This window comes from Dipodomys ordii, unplaced genomic scaffold, assembly GCF_000151885.1.
Source record: "Dipodomys ordii isolate 6190 unplaced genomic scaffold, Dord_2.0 Scaffold8, whole genome shotgun sequence".
Taxonomy (NCBI): domain Eukaryota; kingdom Metazoa; phylum Chordata; class Mammalia; order Rodentia; family Heteromyidae; genus Dipodomys; species Dipodomys ordii.
This window is the reverse complement of record NW_012267224.1, coordinates 10,215,064-10,238,368: the sequence shown is the minus strand read 5'-3', so window position 1 is coordinate 10,238,368 and position 23,305 is coordinate 10,215,064. Positions and strand designations below refer to the sequence as shown.

Below are 23,305 nucleotides of genomic sequence, written 5' to 3'. Positions count from 1 at the left end.
ACAATAACAATAAAAATAAACTTTTTAAAAAAGGAAATGCATGGCGAAACCAAAGTAAAGAGCCAGGCAGGGGCTGGGAAGGTGGCTCAGTGGTAGAGCGCTTGACTTGCATGCATGAGGCCCTGGGTTCGATTCTCAGCACCACATAAGCAGAAAAATCCGGAAGTGGCGCTATGGTTCAAGTGGTAGAGCACTAGTCTTGAGCTGAAGAGCTGAGGGACAGTGCCCAGGCCCAGAGTTTAGGCCCCATGACTGGCAAAAAAAAAAAGAGAGAGAGATAGAGAGCCAGGCACCAGTGGCACATGCCTGTAATCCTAGCTACTCAGGAGGCTGAGATCTGAGTGTTTGAGGCCTGAAGCCAGCCCATGCAAACAAATCTGACATACTCTTTTGTCCATTTAACCAACAAAAAGCCAGAAATGGAGGTGTGGGTTAAGTGGTAGAACACCAGTCTTGAGCAAAAAAAAGTGAGAGCCCAAGGTCCTGAGTTCAAGTCCCGGCACACACACATACACATACACAAGGAATCAAGACAGCCAACACAGGTAGCAATACTTTAGATGTGAACTAAAGCCAACCTGGATGATAAACCACTTGGAAGACAAGCTATGTCCAGAGATGAGGGATGGTCAGGCCAAAAGCTAGACAGCAGGGCAACATAAAGATCGTTCTGAATTCACAGTATGTAGCGAGCACACCCCATTGGGTCTAGAATAGAACTGCTTGACCAATGAGTGCATTGTCTTGTGTTCTGCAGCATATTTGAAAATGGGAGACCTCTACTATTATGGCCACCCAAACCAGACCCAAGACTTGGAGCTGTCTGTGCAGATGTACGCCCAAGCAGCCCTGGACGGAGACTCCCAGGTGAGCATCCACAGCTCCCGCTCTGAAGCGAGGGCTGAGCATCTCTCTGGGTCCTTAGGCTGCAAGGCTTGCTGACAACTACGCAGAGTGCAGCAGCTCCTAGAGAACACCAACTATCATGGTGGCCTTGGTTGAGCCCCTACTCTGTGGCTTTCTCTCCTTACAATCTCTAGGGGCATTTCCGTCATCCCCTTTCTAATCTGAGAGGCCAAGTAATGGGTTTCTTAAGGCTAAATTACTCAGGGGAAGCAAAGATACCAGAGCATAGTACCGGGTATGTGTAGCTCTAAGCCTGAGGATGCTTCTACCAGATTCCATGGAACTAATTCACCTGGTGGTAACTGACGCTCTAGGGATGTCACCACGGTGGGTGTGGTTTATGTATGGTTAGACCATGCTTCTGTAATAAGACTTCTCAGTGACTGGGTTTTTTTAAAACTTATTTTATGTGTTTATTTAATTTTGTTGGGCTTGGGGCTTGAATACAAGGCCTGGGTACTGTCCCTGAACTCTTTGGCTCAAGGCTAGCACTCTACCACTTGGAGCTACAGCGCCATTTCCACTTCTCTGGTGGTTCATTAGAAGTAAGAGTCACACAGACTTTCCTGCCCGGGCTGGCTTTGAACCACAATCCTCAGATCTCAGTCTCCTCAGTAGCTAGGATGACAGGCATGAGCCACCGTCACTCAGCTTGAAACTTCTTTCAAAATAATGTTCAATTTATTGAAAAGCACAAAAAGAATCTAGAGAGTTCCTGTGTGCTCTTTACTTACTTCCTCTGTGTGTGTGGTGTGTGTGTGTGTGTTGGTCCTGGGGCTTGAACTTAGGGACTACACATTGTCCCTAGGCTTCTTTTACACAAAGCTAGTACTCTACCACATTGAGCTGCACCACTTCCATTTTTTTTTCTCAATAGCTTATTGGAGATAAAAGTCTCATGGGCTTTTCTGCCTGGGCTGTCTTTCAACCACAATCTTCAGTTCTCAGCCTTCTGAGTAGCTAGGATTACAGGGATGAGCCACTGGTACCCAGCTACTTCCTTCCTTTAATATGAATGAAGCCATGCCAGTGAAACCATTCACTAGGGGAGAGTGACATTATTTATACTTCAGACTTTGGGTTTCATCTGCCTTTTTACTAACATTCCCTTTCTGTCCCATAACCAATGCAGGATTCTATGACATCTCATTGGTAGGTGGGAAGTATTTGTGACTGTTTTGCTCAAAGCTGGCATCTACCACTTGAGCCACAGCTCTACTGGCTTTTTGCTGGTTAATTGGAGATAAAACTTCTGGCTTTTTGCTGGTTGGAGATAGAAGTCTCATGGACTTTTCTGCTTGGGGTTAGCTTTGAACCATTGTCCTCAGATCTCAGCCTCCTGAGTAGCTAGGATTGGAAGTGCGAGCCACCAGTGCCTGGTGCCATCCTTCTTCTTTGGCCTGTGACAGTCCTTCAGTCTCAGTAATGGCCTGCATACTTGGTTGAGTGTTTTGTAGAAGGTCTCTTGATTTTGGTCCGTCTTCTGTTTTCTCATGAATAACTTGAGATTGAAGATTTGGGCAAGCAAGAATACTGCAGGGGAATATGTTTGTGTTGGGTCATATTAGGGGTATATGGGACCAGCAAGGTGCATTTCAGCACCTGGTTAAGTGGTTTCTGTTGCATCTCTCCTCTGTACAGTTTCTATTTTTCTTTGCTAATTTGTAAATATCTTGAGGGGATAGTTTGAGACTATGCAAAGATCCTGCTTGGCCTCAAAAGTTTGCCCCTGAGATTTTAGTGTATTGCACCCCAGCAATAATTATTAGCCTGGTATTGTAATGATAATTTTTCTATTTCCCTCATTCCCTCTCCAGTTGCTAATTGGAATTCTCCTGTGAGGATCTCAGGGTCATTTCCACAAAGGACGCTGGGATAGCCATGGCCTGTTTATGCAAGTTATGGTGGTGTGCTTTGTACTCTGATCACAGAGCAGAAGTTGGAAACTTGTCCCAGCCTTCCTCTGTGTTTCTTGGATTCCTCCCCTCTCCTCCTACTCCTCTACTTCCTTTCTCCCCTCTTCTTTCCATTTCTCTTCTTCTGCCTTTCTTTTTATGGAAGTATTGAATTTCTTTATTCCCTCCCTCTATTCTTCCATTTTTTCCTTCTCCTCTTATAACTGCTTGCACACAGTGAGTCCTCAAGTCTCTGTTTTGTCATCTGTCCATTGGAGTAATAACAGTAATAACACCTCATCAGATGTGAGGGTTAAGTAAAATGTTTGGAGCAAGTCTCTGGGCCCCGCGCTATGTACATTCAATAAACACCAGTGATTCTATTATTATAACCACTGGAATGCAACAGCAGTTACTGCACAAGGGATTTGAGGTACAAACTCCCTCAGAAGATAACCATTGTTACTTAAAAGAGGCCTGGATAATTTGGGTTTCAGTTTGGTTATTTTTTAGAAAGATAATACTCCATAAACAACAAAGATAATGTTAAAAGAAAAGTAGCAAAGAATGTCTGCAGTTCCTTCTGACTTCGTGTTACCTTCCAGGCCAGGCCTACCAGCACATGGGTCTGCCGTGTTATCTGTGGTGTGACTGCCACTTTAAATCTGCCTTATCAATAATCACAACACTGTGTAATTAATGATATAGTGTCTTTACTACTCATTGGCTGGCTGCCCTAGATTCCATTGAGCAAATGGATCATAATGCTTTTTTCCCCCACTTTTTGGGATGGGTCCTAGGGCTTGAACTCAGGGGCTGGGTATTTTCTCTGAGCTTTTATGCTCAAGGCTACTGCTCTACCATTTGTGCCACAGCTCCACTTCAGGCTTTTTATTGGTGAATTGGCAATAAAGAGTCTCAACGACTTTCCAGACTTTGCAGGCTGGCTTCTAACTGTGATCCTCAGATCTCAGCCTTCTGAGTAGCTAGGATACAGGCATGAGCCACCTGTGCCCAGCCCGTACATTTTTATGTATGGAAAGGAGACACTTGACATAAGATCATCAGGCATGAGTAGTACCCCAGCCCCCAAACATTTTGTCAGATTTCTGACAGGTTGATGGTGACCAACGGCCTAGTGTCTTGGTTTTGTGGCTGGTCCATTGGCATGTTTTCCAACGAGTTTTGTTTCCCGAGCTTGGATGGAAAAGGCCAGATCTCTCGGTTGACTGGCTGCTGAGCAGATGGGACGCAGCATCCTTTGTAAACCTCCTGGTTCTCCTGCAAATAAATTTCTCAGATGCATATATTTAGGGAAACAATTCATCAATGAAATGACAAAGCCATCTGGCTCCAAGGACTGCAGAAAAAAATATTTTTAGGGGGTTATAAAAGTTTATATTCTAGTGAAGGACATGTATGCGTGTCTGGGTTATTTATATGTATTCTGAAGACTTGGTAAGTTTGGTTTATGGCTTGTTTTCAGGGATTTTTTAACCTGGCCCTGCTAATCGAGGAAGGTGCTATAATCCCACACCACATTTTGGATTTCTTGGAAATTGACCCAACACTCCATTCTAATAATGTCTCCATTCTCCGAGAGCTGTACGAAAGGTCAGTCCTCTGCTTCTCCTCTAACACCAGGAACTCCAGCAGACCCCCAGTGGGTGGGGCTTGCTCTAAGATTCAGGTTAACCACTCCCTTGTTTTGCGATATCACGTGTTGGAAAAAAAGAATTCAGGATTTGCTTTGCTTGGAAAGCACTCAACCAAACCCACATTCATTTCCCTTTTGTAGTATCTGAGGGTTGAGATAGAGAATGTACTTGATCTGAAGTTCAAGTGCTGACCAAGAGTTTCCATGCAGAGTGGGAAAATGAACACACTTGATTGACTTACGCTTTCCAGAAAGATAGCAAGCGTGCCTACACTTGGACTTTGGACAGACACTCAGAAATATTCTGGCAAGTTCTGGGCTCAGAGTCCTCCCTAATAACAAAGGATGGCAATCACCTTTTGGGAAAGAAGTTGCTGCTAGGATCTCAGAATGCCAGAACTGACTTTATTCTCTGCATCTCTAATGGAGTGCGTCCCAGGTGCCAAGTCCTGGGTGCAGGTGGGAGAGTCTGAAAGGCTGTTTGTGAATGGTGCCATGATAACTGACTGACACATCCGGTTCATCCATAGGTGCTGGAGCCACAGCAATGAGGAATCCCTCAGCCCCTGTACCCTGGCCTGGCTTTACCTGCACTTGAGGCTTATCTGGAGCGCCATCCTGCACTCTGCCCTAGTAGGTATCTCCCCCAGCCCTGTCCTCCTGGTCCCTACCCTGTCAGTCATCTAACACGTGCTCTGGATGTTTGCAGATCTACTTTTTGGGAACCTTCCTGCTGTCTGTGTTGATCGCCTGGATTGTGCACCGTTTCCAATCCATCTCAGGTAAAGTCTTACAAAAAGCCAAGGTAGGATAGAAAGGGGAATTCTCTGGGGGGGGGGGGGGGGTCTCCTCTAGGGTTTATTAGGGTATATATAATCCCTGTCAGGAAGCCACTGAACAACTTTGTCGAAGTAAGGTTGTGTGTGTGCGTGCGTGCGTGCGTGTGTGTGTGTGTGTGTGTGTGTGTGTGTTTAAAGAGCTTAAGAAATTAAAGTGTGGCTCAGGTGGTAGAGCACTAGCCTTGAGTGAAATGTAAGAGACAATACTCAGGCCCTGAGTTCAAGCCCCAGAACCAGTGAATTGAATTAGTCTAGAATATTTTCTCCCATTAAAAAGATATCATATACCAAAATTCTCCCCCTGTGCTTGAGAATCCACTTCCAAAGCCTGCGTGAAGCCTTTTGTTTATTCCAATCAAGCATCCAATGCAAGAAAGGATGGACCACCATTGACTGAACAAACATGCCAAGCCGCAGGGACTCGGAAGGAGGGTCCAAGTAGCATTCTCCCCTTTGTTTTTTTCACTACTTAGTACTGTTCTTCTGAGCTGTAGTAAGGGATCTTTAAGGACATGCTTCCTCCATCCCTTCCATTCAGGCTAAGCCCAAACTTGACTTCATTAGCCGTGTCACTTAGGGTACACTCCTCAACCTACTTAATCTCCCAGTTTCTCATGGAAGTTTTTTGTTGTTGTTGTTGTTTTGGAGGTTGTTGTTTTGGGTTTTTTTCCCCAGTCCTGGGGCTTGAACTCAAGGCCTTGGCACTGTCCCTTGAGCTTCTTTTGCTCAAGACTAGCACTCTACCACTTGAGCCACAGTGCCACTTCAGCTTTTTTTTTTCTATTTATGTGGTACTGAGGAATTGAACCCAGGACTTCATGCATGCTAAGCAAGCACTCTACCACTAAGCCACATGGAAGTTCTAAGAGTAGCCGTTTCCCAAGGATAGAAGATATAAAAGTTGCATTTAAAAGTAAATGTAAGCTGGATATTGGTGGCTCATGCCTGTAATCCTAGATACTCAGGATACTGAGATCTATGGATCATGGTCAAAGCTAGCCCAGGCAGGGAAGTCTTTGAGACTCTTATTTCAAAAAAAAAAAAATTGCATTTAAGATACTTATCTAAGCAGAGCTCTGGTGGCTCATGTCTGTAACCCTAGGTATTCAGGAGGCTGAGATCTGAGGATCATGGTTCAAAGCCAGCCCAGGCAGGAGTCCATGAGACTCTTAGCTCCAGAAGTGATGCTGTGGTTCAAGTGGTACAACACTTGCCTTACGTTGAAGAGCGCCCAGGCCCAGAGTTCAAGCCCCATGACCAACAACAAAAAAGTCACTTATCTAGGGGTTGGAAGCATGGCTCAATTGGTGGATCACTAGCCAATGAATAAAAGCATCAGGTACTGAGTTCAAGTTCCAGTCTTGGGCCAAAAAAAAAAGATGCTTATCTAAATGGCAACTGGGGTTAAATGGTAGCTACTATACTTCTCTAGCATATAATGCCCTCTGGATAAAGCTTAGCCATTACTGCTTGTATTCCCTCTAACTCAGCTTACCTGAGTTAGAGGAAAGGCTAAGGCTTAAGCCTGGCATTCACGAGAACTCATACTACAAATGTCAGCCCTATAAATGTCTCTTGGTGGAAAAATTGCAGTTTCCCACCATCATGGTGGTGACTGTAGGGTATATTAAATAGGTTTAATTAGGTAACCGATGAAGAGAACATCTCATGGTATTCCAGGCAGGAAAAGAAGCTTATTTACCAAGCTGCTGCCCCAACCATGACCTACCCCCAGGCCAGGATTTATCTAGACCTGGGAAAGGAAGAGGTGTGGCCAGGTAGAGGAAAGGTGTGGCCACACTGGATCGGATGTGACCTCAGAGCCTGGGTCTCTCCTATGGTCAGATGAGAGGCCTGTGAACAGGGGTGGCCCCAAGATGTGACCTAGCCGGAAGGGGAGGTGACTGCCTCCAGGTGTGCCAGTTACCTAGGTAACGCAGATACTGGGCAGAAACTTTGCCAAGATGTTGGGAGGCATCTGCACAGGGCCTGCAGAGGCCCAGGGCAGACCAAAGGCCGTATAAACTCATGAAGACTAACAGAGACGTACAAAAAGATAAATCAGGAGTACAGTGATATTTGTGTATTGTTGTGGCCATTATTTGTGTAGTCGACAAGGAAAAGGAAAGGAATGCTGCTGCCACACCTCTTCTTGAGGAGGAAGAAATTTGCAAGGTGACCCAGAGTCCTTTCCCGTGATTTCGCTCATTCAAAGCCCTCCCACACGTGAGGGCTCATCCTCTGTCAGTTAATAAACCTGCCTCATGCAGATTCTGTCCCATCGCTAAATTTGTTGCCAGGTCGGGCACATTTATTTTGCATCTTGTCAGTGTTTTCCATTTCAAATTATCTTTGTCATTTTTTTCACTCTGTAGAAATATTGTTATGATTATTACAAATGCAGTTCCGTTAGAGGAGCTGAAAATTGCCTTGATGATTTTATACCAGCTGGTGGCCATGAAAATTCATGGGCGGTGGAAGAGCTTTTTCAGAAGTCGGCTTTTTCCCTTGTCTTCTCTTCTCCATTATCAGTCTGTCTGCATTCTCCTCTCCCTGTCCTTCCTGTCTGTTGAGATATCCTTCCTTTTCTGTGGCTCCTGCGTTCATTGGGTCACACATTCTCCTTGTTCCTTCAGCCTTTGTCCAGCATACCCCCCTACCCACTGGACCAATTCAGAGAATGTGTGTGTGTGTGTGTGTGTGTGTGTGTGTGTGTGTGTGTGTGTTGGTATTGGTCTTGGTCTTGAACTCAGGGCCTGAGGAAGTCCCTTAGCTTTTTCTGCTCATAGACATAACTCTACCACTTGAGCCACAGCTCCACTTCATCTTTGTAGTAGTTCATTGGAGATGAGTCTCAAGGACTTGCCTGGCTGGCTTTGAACAGTGATCCTCAGATCTCAGCTTCCTTAGTAGCTTGGATTATAGTTGCTAGGTGCTACCGGCACCCGGCTTGCCCTAGCCTTTGCCTAACTCACTTAGAAATCAGTGGTAGGCGTCTATGATTCTGGCTCCACCGTTAACTGTGGTGACTTTAAAAATCAGAGGATCCTACCTGTGCCTCAGTTTCCTCTTCTATAACAGCAGAAATGAGGAAATCAGTGATTTAATCTTCCTTCCTTCTTTCTTTCCTTCCTTCTTCCCCTCTCTCTCTCTCTCTTTCTTTCTCTCTCTCGTTTTTTTTTGTTTTATTTTTTATACCAGTCCTGGGGCTTGTACTCAGGGCCTGGGCACTGTCCCTGAACTTCTTTTGCTCAAGGCTAGCACTCTACCACTCGAGCTATAGCACTACTTCCAGCTTTTTCTGTGTATGTGGTACTGAGGAATTGAACCCAGGGCTTCATGCATGCTAGGCAAGCACTCTACCACTAAGCCACATTCCCAGCCCTAACCTTTGTCTCTAAAAGCTTGGTGTAAGCTCTGTTTTGGTGGGCAGATCTTTGTAATTGGCCATCTGCAGTTCGCTAGTGCTCAACTAAAGACTCCAGAATTCGACCTCTCAATGTGGTTTCTCTATATTCTCATGGCTGGTTTTCTATCTGATTTAAGGTGTAATTTTACTGCACAAGAGTAGCACATTGTCTTCTCATGAAATGACACCATGCGTAGTGCTGAGATCTTCACCTGTGGTACTCCCAAGGAGTTAGGTTTTATGGAGCATTTTACCTGCAATTAGAGGGTGCTGCCACCAGGAGCTGCTGCCCTTAAATTTCTTCATTTAGTTCTAACAATTACCAGTGCCTATAGCAAGACTTTTCTTTTTTCTTTTTGCCTGTCATGGGGCTTGAACTCAAGGCCTGTCTCTGAGCTGCTTTGGCTCAAGGCTAACATCTACCACTTGAGCCACAACACCACTTCAGGCTTTTTTCTGTATATGTGGTACTGAGGAATCGAACCCAGGGCTTCATACCAGCTAGGTACTTCTACCACTAAGCCACTTTCCTAGCCCAAGCATACTTTTTTTTTTTCTATTTTGGGAGACTCTTTCTACAATGTAAGATTCTTTTTCAAAGCATTTAAACTTTTGACAACTAATTTATCAAAAGTACCAAGATAGTGCATGACTGTGGCACATCTTGTGTTTCCTTTAAGGGCCTTATTTTTCACACTGAGCTTGTAGTCCACAGGCAGCTTCGTCTTTCATGAGCTTAATGCTTCCCAGGATAGCAGAAAAGTCCCTGGGCCTCTTGTAGTCCTGGAGTCACTTCGCTGTCACTAGTCAGAGAGCAAAACACACATCTTCCCTGGCCTAGACTGTCCCTCTGGGGTCCATCAGATACGTAACTTCTGGGTCACCTGGCAGCTCTACCCTCTTTGAAGAAGATAAACACCATTTGCCTTCCTCTCCCATCAACTCTTCCCGTTTCAGAAAGCTGCAAGGACAACCCGCCGACAGGCTCGGCCCCTCTCCAGATTCCAGAAAGCTCTTTCCCTGCCTCACTGCATCTCAACAGTACTCTCTCCCACCCACCCCACTGAGGACACCAGACATAATTACCTTAATGGAGCAGGCTTTTGAGAAACAAAATGAAAAAAGAATCCAGAGTAAAATACATTTAGAGTTCTGTCCACTCTGCCCACAACTCCCCTGGAAACAACAGCCAAAAACAAAACAACAGCAAAAAAAAAAAACCCTGGAGCCTGACTGGCTGCCCAAGGGAGGTCAAGGAAGAGAGGCGATTTAGATAGAAATGCCATTTCAAAGAAAGAATCCTGTCTTCCTGTAGACTGAGCATTGCTCATTTGAAAGTACAAAATCTGAAGTGCTCCAGACTCTGAGACTACGGTGAGCACCATCACGACTCCACCCGTGGAAAAGCCCACACCTGGTCTGACCTTGTGTTGTGTGGTTACAGTCAAACTACAGGTGAACTCCATTTATTTGTTGTATAAAACTTGCCTTTCATGCTGTCCGTGTAAAGGGTCCACATGGAACCCAGGTGAATTTCATGTTTAGATTTGAGTCCCATCTCCAAGATCTCTCCTTACTTGTATGCCAATGATCCCAATCCAGGAACATCTGGAATCTGAACTATTTGTAATCTCAAGTATTTCAGATAAGGAAAACTCAGCCTGCAGTTTGGATGTTAGTATCTAAGTCAAAAGCACCACACTAGGACAAGGGCCATAGAGCTGCCTCTCTAGATACAACTAGGCAAGCCCATCCTCGGCCATCCTAATCACCGAATTCACCATTTAAACCAGTTAAACCTTTTTATCCTTTCTGGATGAATGGTCAGCCCCAGATCCTTTTGAAAAGAGTAAGATGATCTGAGTGGGATTAATTAAGCCTTTCCTTGCTCTTTTTCTGTCACTGAATCTACATTTAATGCGGTCTCTGCTCCTGGCCTAGCACAAGGCAGAGGAGGAAGGCAGTGGCCTTCGAATCAGGGATTCCTGGGTCCGGGGTCATCCTGTGTTGCCTTGGCTCATTGCCCTGCACTCGAAACTGTTGACAGGAGTCTGTGCCAGTGCAGAGTGCTGCCACTCTGAAGTGTGAGATTTCCAGGGTCTCGCTGGTGCACCTCATTCTTGCAACATTAACTCAGTGCACGCCCCATGTTCTTTCCAGCTGGCAAGCAGATGGAGACAACTGTCCCAACAGAGATTGGCAAACTTTTCTGCAAAGATATAGATAAACAATTATTTGAGTTTTCTGGCTATCTCTGTCAGATGCCCAACTCCATGTCAGACATACTTAAATTTCAAAAGCATTTAATACACCATGAAGTCTTTTCTTTTTTGTGTGCAGTGATACTGGGGTTTGAATTCCGGGCCAGGGTACCCTCCCTTACCTCTTTTTGCCCAAGGCTAGCACTCTACTACTTGAGCCACAGCTCCACTTCAAACTTTTTTTTGGTGCCAGTCCTAAAACTTGAACTCAGGGCTCATTGCTGTCCCTAAGCTTGCTTGCTTGCTTTTTCTTTTTCTTTTTTTTCCCTCAAGGCTAGCACTCTACTACTTGAACCACAGCTCCACTTCGGACCTTTTGCTGATTAATTGGAGATAAGAATCTCATGGACTTTTCTGCCTGGGGCTGGTTTTGAACCTCGATCCTCAGATCTCAGCATCCTGAGTAACTAGGATTACAGGCTTACACCAGCAGCAGCTGCTCCTCCTCCTCCTCCTCCTCCTCTTCTTCTTCTTCTTCTTCTTCTTCTTCTTCTTCTTCTTCTTCTTCTTCTTCTTCTTCTTCTTCTTCTTCTTCTTCTTCTTCTCTCTTCTTCCTTTTTTAGTTTGTGTTCACCCATTCTAGGTGTAAAAGCCAGTCCTTAGCTCAAGGACCATGTAAAAACAGGGGCTACCTTTAGCTCCTATATAGTTTGAGCAAACCCCTGGTTATGCTCACTAATGTACAGAGAATCCACAAATCCCCTTTATTTGGCTCTGGAATCTACTCTGTAATTCATTTTGAACAGCGCACTGGTTTTCCTGGTTGCCTTGATTCCAGTCCAGTAATAAAATTAGCATGGCTTCCAGGTGAGCAGAGACAAAGGGACCACTTTAAAATTAGGACAGACGGTGGGGGAAGTGGGGGTGATTACAAAGCCTGCAATCCAGCTCACTGGATAATAAACTCCCTGCAGAACCTTCTAGCAGGTTTTTATTGTGTTCTTATCAGAAGGTTGAAATGGTGACAGTGCTAATTAGGCATTCCTTCTACATTTACACACTGGCACTTTTTGTTTTAATCAGAAAAGTGATTGCTGAGTTATCTTGTTACCATGGTGATTTAAACATTTCCCTCAGCTTGAACAATTCCAGGCTGCAGTGTGGAATTCACATCCAGGGAGATCAGCAGAAAGATAAAGCCTGGGGACCAAGTAGATCTGCACACCATCGGGGTCCCACAATTCACAGGGGAGGAAACGGAGTCCTATGGGATTCAGGCACTTTAGAACTGAAGCATCCACCATTCCGTATCCATCCAAAGTGAGAGTTTCTAGAGTAGGTCTCCTGACTGCTGTCAAATGGTCTTGAGGGGTGGGGGCAGTCGTGGGGTCGTGGGGCCTTACCTCTGGGTCTGGGCGCTGTCCCTCAGCTCTTCAGCTCAAAGCTAGCCCTCTACCACTTGAGCCACAGTGCCACTTCCGGCTTTTTTGCTTATGTGGTGCGGAGGAATCAAACCCAGGGCCTCATGCATGCAAGGCAAGCGCTCTACCACTGAGTCACCTTCCCATCCCCTCGTTACCTTTTTTGTTTGTCTGTTTTGTTTGGGTGCAGATATTGAGGCTTGAACTCTAGCCCACTCCACTTCTTGCTTTTGGGTGGCTACTTGTAGATAAGAGTTTCAAGGACTTTCCTGCCTAGGCTTGTTTGGAATTAGGATCTTCAGGTCTCAGCCTCCTGAGTAGCTAGGATTACAGGCGTGAGCCACTGGTACCCGGCTCCCACTGTTTTTTTGTGTTTGTTTGTTTGTTTTGTTTTGTTTTGGGGGGGTCTGGTCCTGAGGCCTGAACTCTGGGCCTGGGCGCTGTCCCTCAGCAATTCAGCTCAAGGCTAGGGCTCTACCACTTGAGTCACAGCGCCACTTCCGGCTTTTTTCTTTTTTGCTTATGTGGTGCTGAGGAATCGAACCCAGAGCCTCAAGCATGCAAGGCAAGCGCTCTACCACTGAACCACCTTCCCAGCCCCCCACTGTTTTTTTGTTTGTTTTTTGTTTTGTTTTGTTTTGTCGGTCATGGGGCTTGAACTCTGGGCTTGAGCGCTGTCCCTGTGCTCTTCAGCTCTGGGTGAGTGCTCTACCGCTTAAGCCACAGCGCCACTTCTGGTTTTCTAGTGGTTTATTGGAGATAAGAGTCTCACGGACTTTCCTGCCCAGGCTGGCTTTGAACTATGGCCCTTAGATCTCAGCCTCCTGAGTAGCTAGGATTACAGGCGTGAGCTACTGGTACCCAGCTCCCACTGTTCTATTCTTCTAGAAAGCCTCGGGCTCCACAACCTCTTCTGAAGGTGTTGGGAGAGGCTTGATGGAAAAGCCAGAAAAAAAAAGTCCAGAAAAGTCCAGAAAAGCTTGTGAGGTCCATACCAGGGCTTCCTGCAAGGGCCTTTGGCTCCTCACAGCCATGGCGTAACTCCTGAAGGCTTTTACCTACAAATCATTGGCACCTTGTGGCTGGATCTTAGAACCCCGACAGATATTTGAGAACCTTTCAAAATGGCCCCATATGCCAGGCAGGTTGCCATACCCCAGCATTCAGCAAGCTGAGGGAAAGGGAGTGAATTCAAGGCCAACCTGAACTATATAGTAAGACTGTGTTTCAAAGAGAAAAAAATGGACCTACTTCCTAAGAACAGAAGAGCAGGACATTGCTGAGAGTAATTAGGATCCCTGTTGAAGGCAAAGTGACAATTATTTGCACAAAATTTGCTTACTAAGTTAACCATCCAGCTCTGAAAATTGCTTCCCCTAATTTACCGATAAAGATCCCAAGGCTCAGAGAAGTTTAGAAACTGGCTCAAGCTTACCTAGTTGATAAACATCAGAACTATTTGTCTCCTGGCCTTTCTGGCTTTGAAGTTGATGCTGTTTTCTTAGGCTCTTGTGGCCCCAAAGAGAATTGTAGACATCACACAATCAAATTCACTAGCTCTTTTATCAGTCCTGTAAAGCCACGTGCCTGGAATGAACAAATCTTAACACATTTCCTCAGTAACCCAGGTCATAGCTAACATTTGCCCAGTGTACTCATTCATGTCAGATATTGATTGTTTGGAGCACTCTGTAAATATTAACTTGTTCAACCCCTACACCAGCTCAGTGATGTAGAGATGCTTTGATTTCTTCCATTTTCCTTGGAGGTAGGGAGGATGGCTAACGTGTCCAAGATCACACAGCTATGATAGGACAGACCAGACAGGCTCCAGAGCCCAGTCTGAACATTTCTACATCTCAGTACATACAGGAGGACTTATCAGCTCCAGGAGCTGACATTTACAACTTACTGCTCTCTGTCATGGGGTTGTCTTGTGCATGCCAGGAAGCCTAGAAGCATCCCTGGGCTCTGCCCACCAGACTTCATCTTCCCATCCTGGGGTTATGGCAACCAGCATCTCTAGACACTGATAGATAACCTCAAAAGCCACTCTCATTTGAAAATGGGTAATATCAGCATATAAAACTGTAAGCACAAGCCGGTGCCAGTGGCTCATGCCTGTAATCCTAGCTACTGAGGCTGAGATCTGAGGATCACAGTTCAAAGCCAGCCTGGGCAGGAAAGTCTGTGAAACTCTTATCTCTAATTAGCCACCAGAAAACCAGAAGTGGCACTGTGGCTCAAGAGGTAGAGCGCTAGCCTTAAGCTGAAGAGTTCAGGAAAAGCTCCCAGGCCCAGAGTTCAAGCCCCACAAACAGCAACAACAACAAACACAAAAACTATAAGCACTTCTAAAGATAAATGGATAAATAATTAAACCTAGCAATTACGTTTCCAAACTGTGTGTGTGTGTATGTGCATGCGCTGGGCCTGGGGCTTGAACTCAGGGCCTGGACATTGTCCTTGAGCTTCTTTTTGCTCAAGGCTAGCATTCTGCCACTTGGCCCACAGTGCCACTTCAGCTCTTTCTGAGTTTATTGGAAATAAAAATCTCATGGACTTTTCTGCCTGGGCTGGCTTTAAACTATGATCCTCAGGTCTCAGCCTTCTGAGTAGCTAGGTGTGAGCCACTGGCACCTGGCTGTTTGCAAACTTTTATATACAGTTATTTAAATAAAACAATTTGTAGGCAATTTGGCTCATGGCCCAATGGAATGATTTATGGCTTAATTTGCATTATCATCATGGAAAAAACAGAGATATGGCCACCGCCCAGATCCGAGGGATTTGTGCCTAGAAGCCCTGGCAGACACCATTAACTTTGGATCTCAGGATGTCTGAACCTCAGAGATCTTTGCACATCCATTCCAACCTACCATTTTATAGAAGGAGGTAACAAAGTCCAGAGAACCTAGATAATGAGTCAAAGATTGCCTGTCCCCTGAGTGTCGGAGGCCCTGGATTCACATCTCTCCTGTTGAAGGGGGGGGGGCTGGGTGCCTTTCACATGCTAATTTACATATTCTGCCTCATTTTGTGCCTGTCTCTGCAGCCACTGGATCCCCTCCAGCACCAGCCTGGGCCTCACCAGAGTCCACCGTGCCCACAGCAAATCCAGCTGTGCCTCCAGCTGCAGATGTCTCTAACCAGGACCAGCCCTCAATCGCTAACAACCCTGAGCCACACGGGTGAACTGTGTATCCAGATCTATCTCCCCGGCCGAGAGAAAAACCTTTGTAACAGCTGGTACTGAAAGGCTGGAGCTAGGGCATTATACTGACCAACACCTTAAAAGTCTTGTCAGCTGGATACAGATTTTTGCACTTGGTGTCTTTTTCTTTTCTTTTCTTCACTTTTAATCAAATTACAAGGTTGTGCCCAGAACAGACAGTTACCAGAGGTTATCAAGATCCAAGGAATATCTTGATCAGAGAAGGATCTGTATAACCGGATCATCATACACTTGTTCCTGGTGATTGATTGGGAGTCAGAGTTTGCCCTGTGTTACAGCAGGATGCTTACACACAAGGAAGTGTCTTCATCCTTTGTATATTCCCTTTTATCAGAGAACAAAAAATCCCATAATGTTTCCTTCCCAGTATTTGTCATAGCCTGTCTCTAAAAGCCCACTTGACAGATTGCTCCTTGATTTCCAAACACAATAGTTAGAAGGCATCTAGGAATGAATCGTGTGTGGCTAGAAATACAAGGAAGGTGATGGTTTTGTAAATTGGTTTACATTTTTTCCCCTTGAATTTTTCTAAGGTCATAGTGCTTTCAAATCATTGGAGGACATTGTTTTATGTTTCCATTGCAGTCCCTAAAAGTAACATCTAACAAAATCCTTAGTATTTAAGTGTAGTCCTTCTCCATGAATTACCCATGAGGATAGACTGGCGGCAATACAACATGCAGAAAACAAGCCTTTCGCTCATAGGTTCATTCCAGCCCCTCTATGCCTGCCTGAGTCTGTATAGGAGTGTGTGTGTGTGTGTGTGTGTGTGTGCGCGCGTGCGTGCATGAGCATGCACATGTGTGTGTCGGTACGTATATGTGTGTGCGCATGCGTGTGTCAGAGGACAAGCAAGGGCAGAATGTCTGACTACGGTATGCTGCTAAGGTAGTAAATAAATCAGTAATGCAATATTGTGGGTCCAAACTACTCTTTGCACTACTTTATTTACAGTAGTAAATAAAATTATTTTTATACACTTGACTACCGGAAATTGGTTTTCTTTTCTTTATCAGTTTCTGTGGTCAGGATACAAAGTGCTAAGTTCCCCCACATTCCCCTTGGAGGAGGTACTGTTTCTTGGTAACCATTAACATGAGTGATGGAGGTGGCCAGCAGCCCCTCTCCCGGAACCCTGAGCTCAGTCAGTGTCGGCATGTGATGTTTGCACTGCAGCATGCATTGTTTTGGGACTTGCCATTAATTCTAGGATAAATTCACGGTTGGCCCTCTTCCTCCTTCCTTTGCTGCTCTGATTTCCCCAAAGGTTATCCCTGATTGTTGGCAAAAGAACAGATTCCAGGTATCTAACAGTCATGGGTTCAAATTCTGTGTCTGTGACTTACTAACTCAGCAGATTTGGGGCATGATTGAAAGGACCCTCTTTGGTTCTGTGCTGTAAAAGAGCCTCTCATGAAGCTTATGTGAGATTGTTTGTGTAAAGCCCACAGGACAGGGTCCTGGATGTGGCCAGGCCATTGTTATCATTGTTGTTACTATTAGGAGGAGGAGAGGGAAAGGAGGAGTGGAATGGAGGGGTGGGGAATGGAGACTTAGCATTGTCCAGAACTCTTCAAAAAGCACACTCACCCACAGCGGCTGGGAATTGGGCTGCTGAGAACTCACAGTGATGCCCCTTCCTGGAAGACACATTGGACTGGAGGTCCTGCTCAAGGTCATGCCTTTGAAAATGCAGCCCATAGCCATGGGCTCACGGTGGGCACGGCTTTTCAGTCACAGACCTATGGACATTTGGTCTGATGGCTTTTTGTTACAGGGGCTTGTTGTATAAGTGGGATGCTATGCAGCACATCTGGCCGCTATAGGATATCACTAGTACCCACTCTTCTCAGCTGTAACAGACATTGCCAAATACTCCTTTGGGAATAAAAGTCCCATTCACCCCACTGTCCCCTGCATAGGAGAACAATCAACACAGGAAAGTCCCCTTTCTTCAAACTGGGAGAACCCACAGGGCATCCTTGCTCCAGGACTCTGCATCGCTGCAATCCAGCTTCTCTCTGCCCATCTCATAACACTGATCCGGAACCTTCACCCTGAGCCCCATTCCTCAGCTCCAAGAAACCCAAATAGATTAGCTTGATGAGGTGGCCACAACTAAGGGTCACATACTGCGTAGCTTGAACACAAGTTTGTTTGTTTTTTGTCAGTCGTGGGGCTTGAACTCTGGGCTTGGATGCTGTCCCTCAACTCTTCAGCTCAAGGCCAGCACTCTACCGCTTGAGCCACAGCACCACTTCCGGTTTTCTGAGTGGTTTACTGGAGGTAAGAGTGTCATGGATTTTCCTGCTTGGGCTGGCTTTGAACCTCGAACCTTACATTTTAGCTCCTGAGTAGCTAGGATTACAGGTGTGAGCCACCAGGTACCCAGCTGGACACAAGTTTTGTTTTGTTTTAATTCTTCTTCCAACTCCAGAGTGCCACAGAATAGTGCCCAAAACTGTGCCTCTTTGAGAGATAGTTAAGATCTAAACCATAACCAGCTGATGTAGTAAACCATAATCCCAGGTGGTAAACCTGTAAACCCATCTCTCAGATTGTTTTGAACTACTTAGAGAGAATCTGTCTCAAACAAAGACCCAAATCCAGAGGCTAAAGGTATGGCCCCATGGCAGACTACTTGCCTAGCATTCCTGAAGCCTTGAGTTTGAGCCCCAGCACAATAATAATAATTGTATTTTTGCTAACTTTGCTTAGCTGGCCTCAAGCTCCATAACCCTCCTGCTTCTATTTATATAGTAGCTGGAATTACAGGCATGTACTACAATATCCAGCTAAATATGTGCAATGTATTATAGATCAAATATACCTCAAGGAAGGCACTAAGTAATTTGATTGGTAATTTTCTTGTGTGAGTTTACTCTGAGTAGTTTCTAGAATCCCATGGAAGATAAAACGAGCCTTATATCTACTTAGAAAGGATCAAGATGATATAAAAAACTGATCAGGGGCTGGGAAGGTGGCTCAGTGGTAGAGCGCTTGCCTTGCATGCTTAAGGCCCTGGGTTCGATTCCTCAGCACCACATAAGCAAAAAGAAAAAAGCTGGAAGTGGCGCTGTGGCTCGAGTGGTAGAGCACTAGCCTTGAGCTGAAGAGCTGAGGGACAGCGCCCAGGCCCAGAGTTCAGGCCCCACGACCGGACCCAAAGAAAAATAAAAAAAAAAACAACTGATCAGAACTTAAGGTCTTTCTTTCTTTCTTTCTTTCTTTCTTTCTTTCTTTCTTTCTTTCTTTCTTTCTTTCTTTCTTCGGAGTGTTCTGGACAATCGTGGCAGTTGTGACTAGGGAAATAGAGGAGAAAACACACTTCTCTCAGCCTGCAGGATGGTTAGGAGAAACAAGAGAAAAAGGGAACTTAGGGAATGGGGACAACGGGGTATGGCACCAAGGCAGCACCTGTGTGTGTGCTACCTGAACAGTGAAGGAGACTGGGAGCTGAGGGCTCCTGTTGTCAGAGAGAGAGAGGGAGAGGGAGGGAGAGAGGGGAAGGGAGGGAGAGGGAGGGAGAAAGAGAGAAGGGGGAAGGGAGGAAGGGAGGGAGGGAGGGAGGGAATGGAGGGAGGGAGAGCGCCAGGCCCCAAGTTTGGTTAAAATGACCTAGAAAGTCCGCCATGCATGAGCTTAGGAAGGCTGGCTCTCCTCAGCCCTGGACTTGCCTTCAAGAAACTGCAAAGGAAACCTCGGCTGCAGCCACCCAAAGGCCAGTTGCTTTCTCCTCGGGTCAAGAGGCTGAAATTGGCCGTCTGATCATTTTCAGAGCTGCAAACATCTTCCAGAGTCAGTGGGAGGAATAGAGAGTCTTGTATTGATAGGAGGCAGGAGAAACACCAAAGGTCATGCCTACCTCTCTAACCTTGGCAAGACCGCATAAAGAAACAAGGGCCGTGAGACCCTGCCTGGCGCCCTGGGCTGAGAGCTGCTCTTATTCTCCAGGTTCTCTTCACCCCATCAAGACAGTCTGGATCAATCATCAAGAGCCAGCGGGGCTCAGACTTCCTCCAGCTTCAGCCAGCCAGACATATTGTCACTCTGTAGCCCAGGGCATACACACATACTTTCTCCCCACTTCCCTACCCCCCACGCCCCAAGCTTTCTCTCTCTCCTACCCAGAAGTGAAAAGTGAAGCAAAGACTCGGCTTTGAAAGACATCAGAACCACGAGGTAGGACCAGAGATATGGTCAGCTAGGACAAGCCCAGAAAGCCAAGGAGTAAACCCCAGACAGAGTGTTGCATGAGGGCCTGTGCTCTGATTGGTGCAAACGTAACCCTTCTTTTGCATGGACTACTCTGATTGGTACTCTGCCACACCCTATTTCTGGCCTAGTAAACGGACCATTACGCTCACTTTAGGAACTGCCCAGGAGACATCTTCCTGTGCTGCTTCTTAGTGTTGCAGCAATAAACATAATCAAAATGCTTCTCTCTGGTGGTCTTTTCTTGCCTACTTTTGCTATTTATCATTGGTACCTCAAAAAAGAGAATGGAAAAAGTGATGGCAGTCGAAAAGGTGGCCACCGTGACACTGGCAACAGCAATGAGAGGGCAGATGTAGATCGCCCCAGAGCAACCTGGGCAGAACCAATGGGAAGCAGAGGCATCCAATACAATGAAAACTATCAAGAGCTGAAAATGAGAAGCGCAAAGGTGCTGTGTTCTCATCCAATCCCGTCAGAGACCCTAAAGGCTCAGGTAGAACAGGCTTGAGTTCCTGCTGCTGCAGATGAAGGTTCTTTTTCTAAACTTGTCATTGTAGAAGCATTTCAAACAAACGTAAAGAGTTACTAAATTCTGACTCTCTGGGGTCTTGACCAGACCATGGAGTTCACTACTGAGGACAAGTAAGAGGAAGAACATTTTCTCTTTTCATTTCCTGATCAAAAGCAATTACTCTAATTCCTACATCTGGCTTGGCATGCCTCTATGCACCACTTGGCACGTATAAGGTTCACAATAGATAGCTGTTAAGTCAATAAGTGAGTTGGGTCGTCTTGCATCATGAAATACAAGTCCAGTGCTCTTTGCTGGTGAGTCTCCACTGTACTTCCACAGATGATCAGCCTGGACCTGATCATGGATTAGTACCCTGGCAGAGTGGAGCTCCAGCTGCTCATTGGTCCGGGTGGGGGTGGGGGTAGGAGGGAGGGGGGACACCATGATACAGAGCACATCAGCTATCTATGGATCCTCTCCTGGGAGGGGACTTTCCCCTTGAGTAGAGGAATCATTCCAAACAAGGTAGCTGCATCATGTGACCACAGTAGCAGTCTCAGAGTGTTGAAATCTGAGGCCTTTGGTTTATATTTCACTAATCTTCACAATACCACTCCAAGTTAAAGATATACCATTTCCCCATTTCGCAGAGGGATAAACTATTGTTATAATATACCAAGTGATAGGCAAACGCGAAATACTTTCTAACCCAGAAATGTGTAGGTCAACTGTATAGTTCAGTTGATTTAGTGACTGGCAAAAAAAAAAAAAAAAAGTATATATACTAGTGCTCACACTTCAACTTTTTCTCCTATAAGCTCCTGTGCCTGACACATATTTATAACAATTATATGCCTTTCCTCTTGTTCATCTCTTTTGTTAATTTAGTTCTCAAGCCCCCAGGAATAACCTAAGAGGGTATGATTTTCCTCCTCAGAAATCTCAAGACAAAAAGGCTCAAAAGCACAACAGAGCAACTGCATTTTGAAGTCTTTTAAATTTTTGTCACTCTTGGGGCTTGAACTCTGGGCCTGCTCACTGTTCCTAAGCTTCTTTTGCTAAAGGTTAGCACTCTACCACTTGAGCTACAGCACCACTTCTGGTTTTCTGGTAGCTAATTGGAGATAAGAGTCTTATGGTCTTTCTTGCCCTGGCTGCTTTTGAACTGTGATCCTTATATCTCAGCCTACTATTTCCTTGGCCAAAGCAAATTAGATGAGTAAGCAGAAGCCAAGAAACAAAACAAGTATATGTTTCCTATAAAAGTGGGAGGGGTATTCTCATTTGTCCAACAGGAAAGTTTTGAGCTGTTTACCTTAAAGCCCCCCCTGGCTCATTGTCGTTACCACTCAATGAAGCACTTAATCACATACCTCTGTCATTACTTAGGCCTTAGTTCTTCAGGGTTTGCTTTGTCTCCCCAGGGGACTTGGTGAGTTATTAAGGCAGGGCACTTCTGGTCACCCCCAGCACTGCACAATGCAAGCATAGAGAAAGCACATTGCTCATCATGTCAACAATATTTTGTTTTGAGGTGCAAAGGACATACTTTACCACTAAGCTACCCAGCCCATCACTGTAGAATACACTGGTCAGGTGTATTTTTCCTCCTACCTTCCTCCCAAGAAGCCTGTAACAAGTGCCATTATGGGTATCCTGGCAGATTACATATAAATAAGCCCCTAAAGAGCTGGACTTTCTGTGAGGCTCCACAGCACCTGAAGAATTGGACAGCTTTTTATTATTTTGGAGGATCTTCTACCAGAAGATACAGCAAAAATAACTCACACTGTGTCCTTGAAGACTTCATTAGCAACTTTATGTCAGAACGCAACTTCTTATAGTGAAATCAGGAAAGAGAGAAGGGGGGAATAGGGGAGAGAGAAGAAGATAGAAGAGGAAGAAGAAAAAGAAAAGAAAGGAGGAAGGAAGGAAGGAAGGGTTTAAGCTTATATTCTTACTTTGTTACTTCTCATCCAAACTTGAACCTGAATTCCTCCCCCCCCACCCCCCCTCACCCCCGCCAGAGCCAAAAACTGAGAGTCCAGAGTCCAGTGACTTAAAAATGCCTTTCCCACCAGATGCTGGTGGTGGCTCACTCCTGTAATCCTACTCAGCCAGGCTGAGATCTGAGGATCAAACTTCAAAGCCAGCCTGGGCAGGAAAGTCTGTGAGACTCTTATCTCCAATTAACCACCAGAAAACCGGACGTGGTGTTGTGTGTTGTGGTTCAAGTGGTAGAGCGCTTGCCTTGATTTGAAGAGCTCAGCAACAGCACCCAGACCCAGAGTTCAAGCCCCATGACCAACCCCCCCAAAAAAGCCTTTCTCCTAGTTCAATGGAGATGAGGTGATAATAACACTGGTTACACTTACAGATCACTTCCTACACACAAGGATTTTTCATTCATAGCATTGTTTAATCTTTATCTTCCTTAATCTAGCAACTACTCTATAATTATCCTCATTTTGCCTCTTTGGAAAATGAGGCTTAAAGAGATTATGTGACTTGCTGAAGGTCACAGGCCTTACACTGGGGAGTAAATCCTCGGATAATGATGTAGCTCTTTGGTTTTCGGTGCTGGATCCCTACTGTGATCACTTAAACTTCAACGAATTATTCTAAACTTCAAGAAACACATAAAGGGGCTAGGAATGTGGCTTAGTGGTAGAGTGCTTGCCTAGCATGCATGAAGCCCTGGGTTGGATTCCTCAGTACCACATAAACAGAAAAAGCCTGAAATAGCACTGTGGCTCAAGTGGTAGAGAGCTAGTCTTGAGCAAAAGAAGCTCAGGAACAGTGCCCAGGCCCAGAGTTCAAGCCCTAGGAACATAAAAAATAATATTAGATTACTCACCAGCAAAATGTAACCTCTGCTTTTTTTTTCTTTCAGTGATTGCTTCAAAAAAAAATTACAGTGGCACTGTGGCTCAAGAGGTAGAGCGCTTGCCTTGAGCTGAAGAGCATAGGGACAGCACCCAAGCCCAGAGTTCAAGCCCCACAAGCGACC

The 23,305-nt window shown here is 45.5% G+C and overlaps 1 protein-coding gene across 1 annotated transcript in view; it reads left to right on the top strand.

Annotated features, from left to right (window-relative positions):
• Positions 1 to 16,494, top strand: part of Sel1l3 (sel-1 suppressor of lin-12-like 3 (C. elegans)) — a 113,206-nt gene extending 96,712 nt beyond the window's left edge. Inside the window, exons 21-25 of the mRNA XM_013008872.1 lie at positions 758 to 867; positions 4,288 to 4,415; positions 4,989 to 5,091; positions 5,168 to 5,240; positions 15,384 to 16,494. Coding sequence (XP_012864326.1) covers positions 758 to 867; positions 4,288 to 4,415; positions 4,989 to 5,091; positions 5,168 to 5,240; positions 15,384 to 15,523 — 554 coding nt within the window. The 3' untranslated portion in view covers positions 15,524 to 16,494. The remainder of the gene's footprint in view (positions 1 to 757; positions 868 to 4,287; positions 4,416 to 4,988; positions 5,092 to 5,167; positions 5,241 to 15,383) is intronic.
• The last annotated feature ends 6,811 nt before the right edge of the window (positions 16,495 to 23,305 follow it).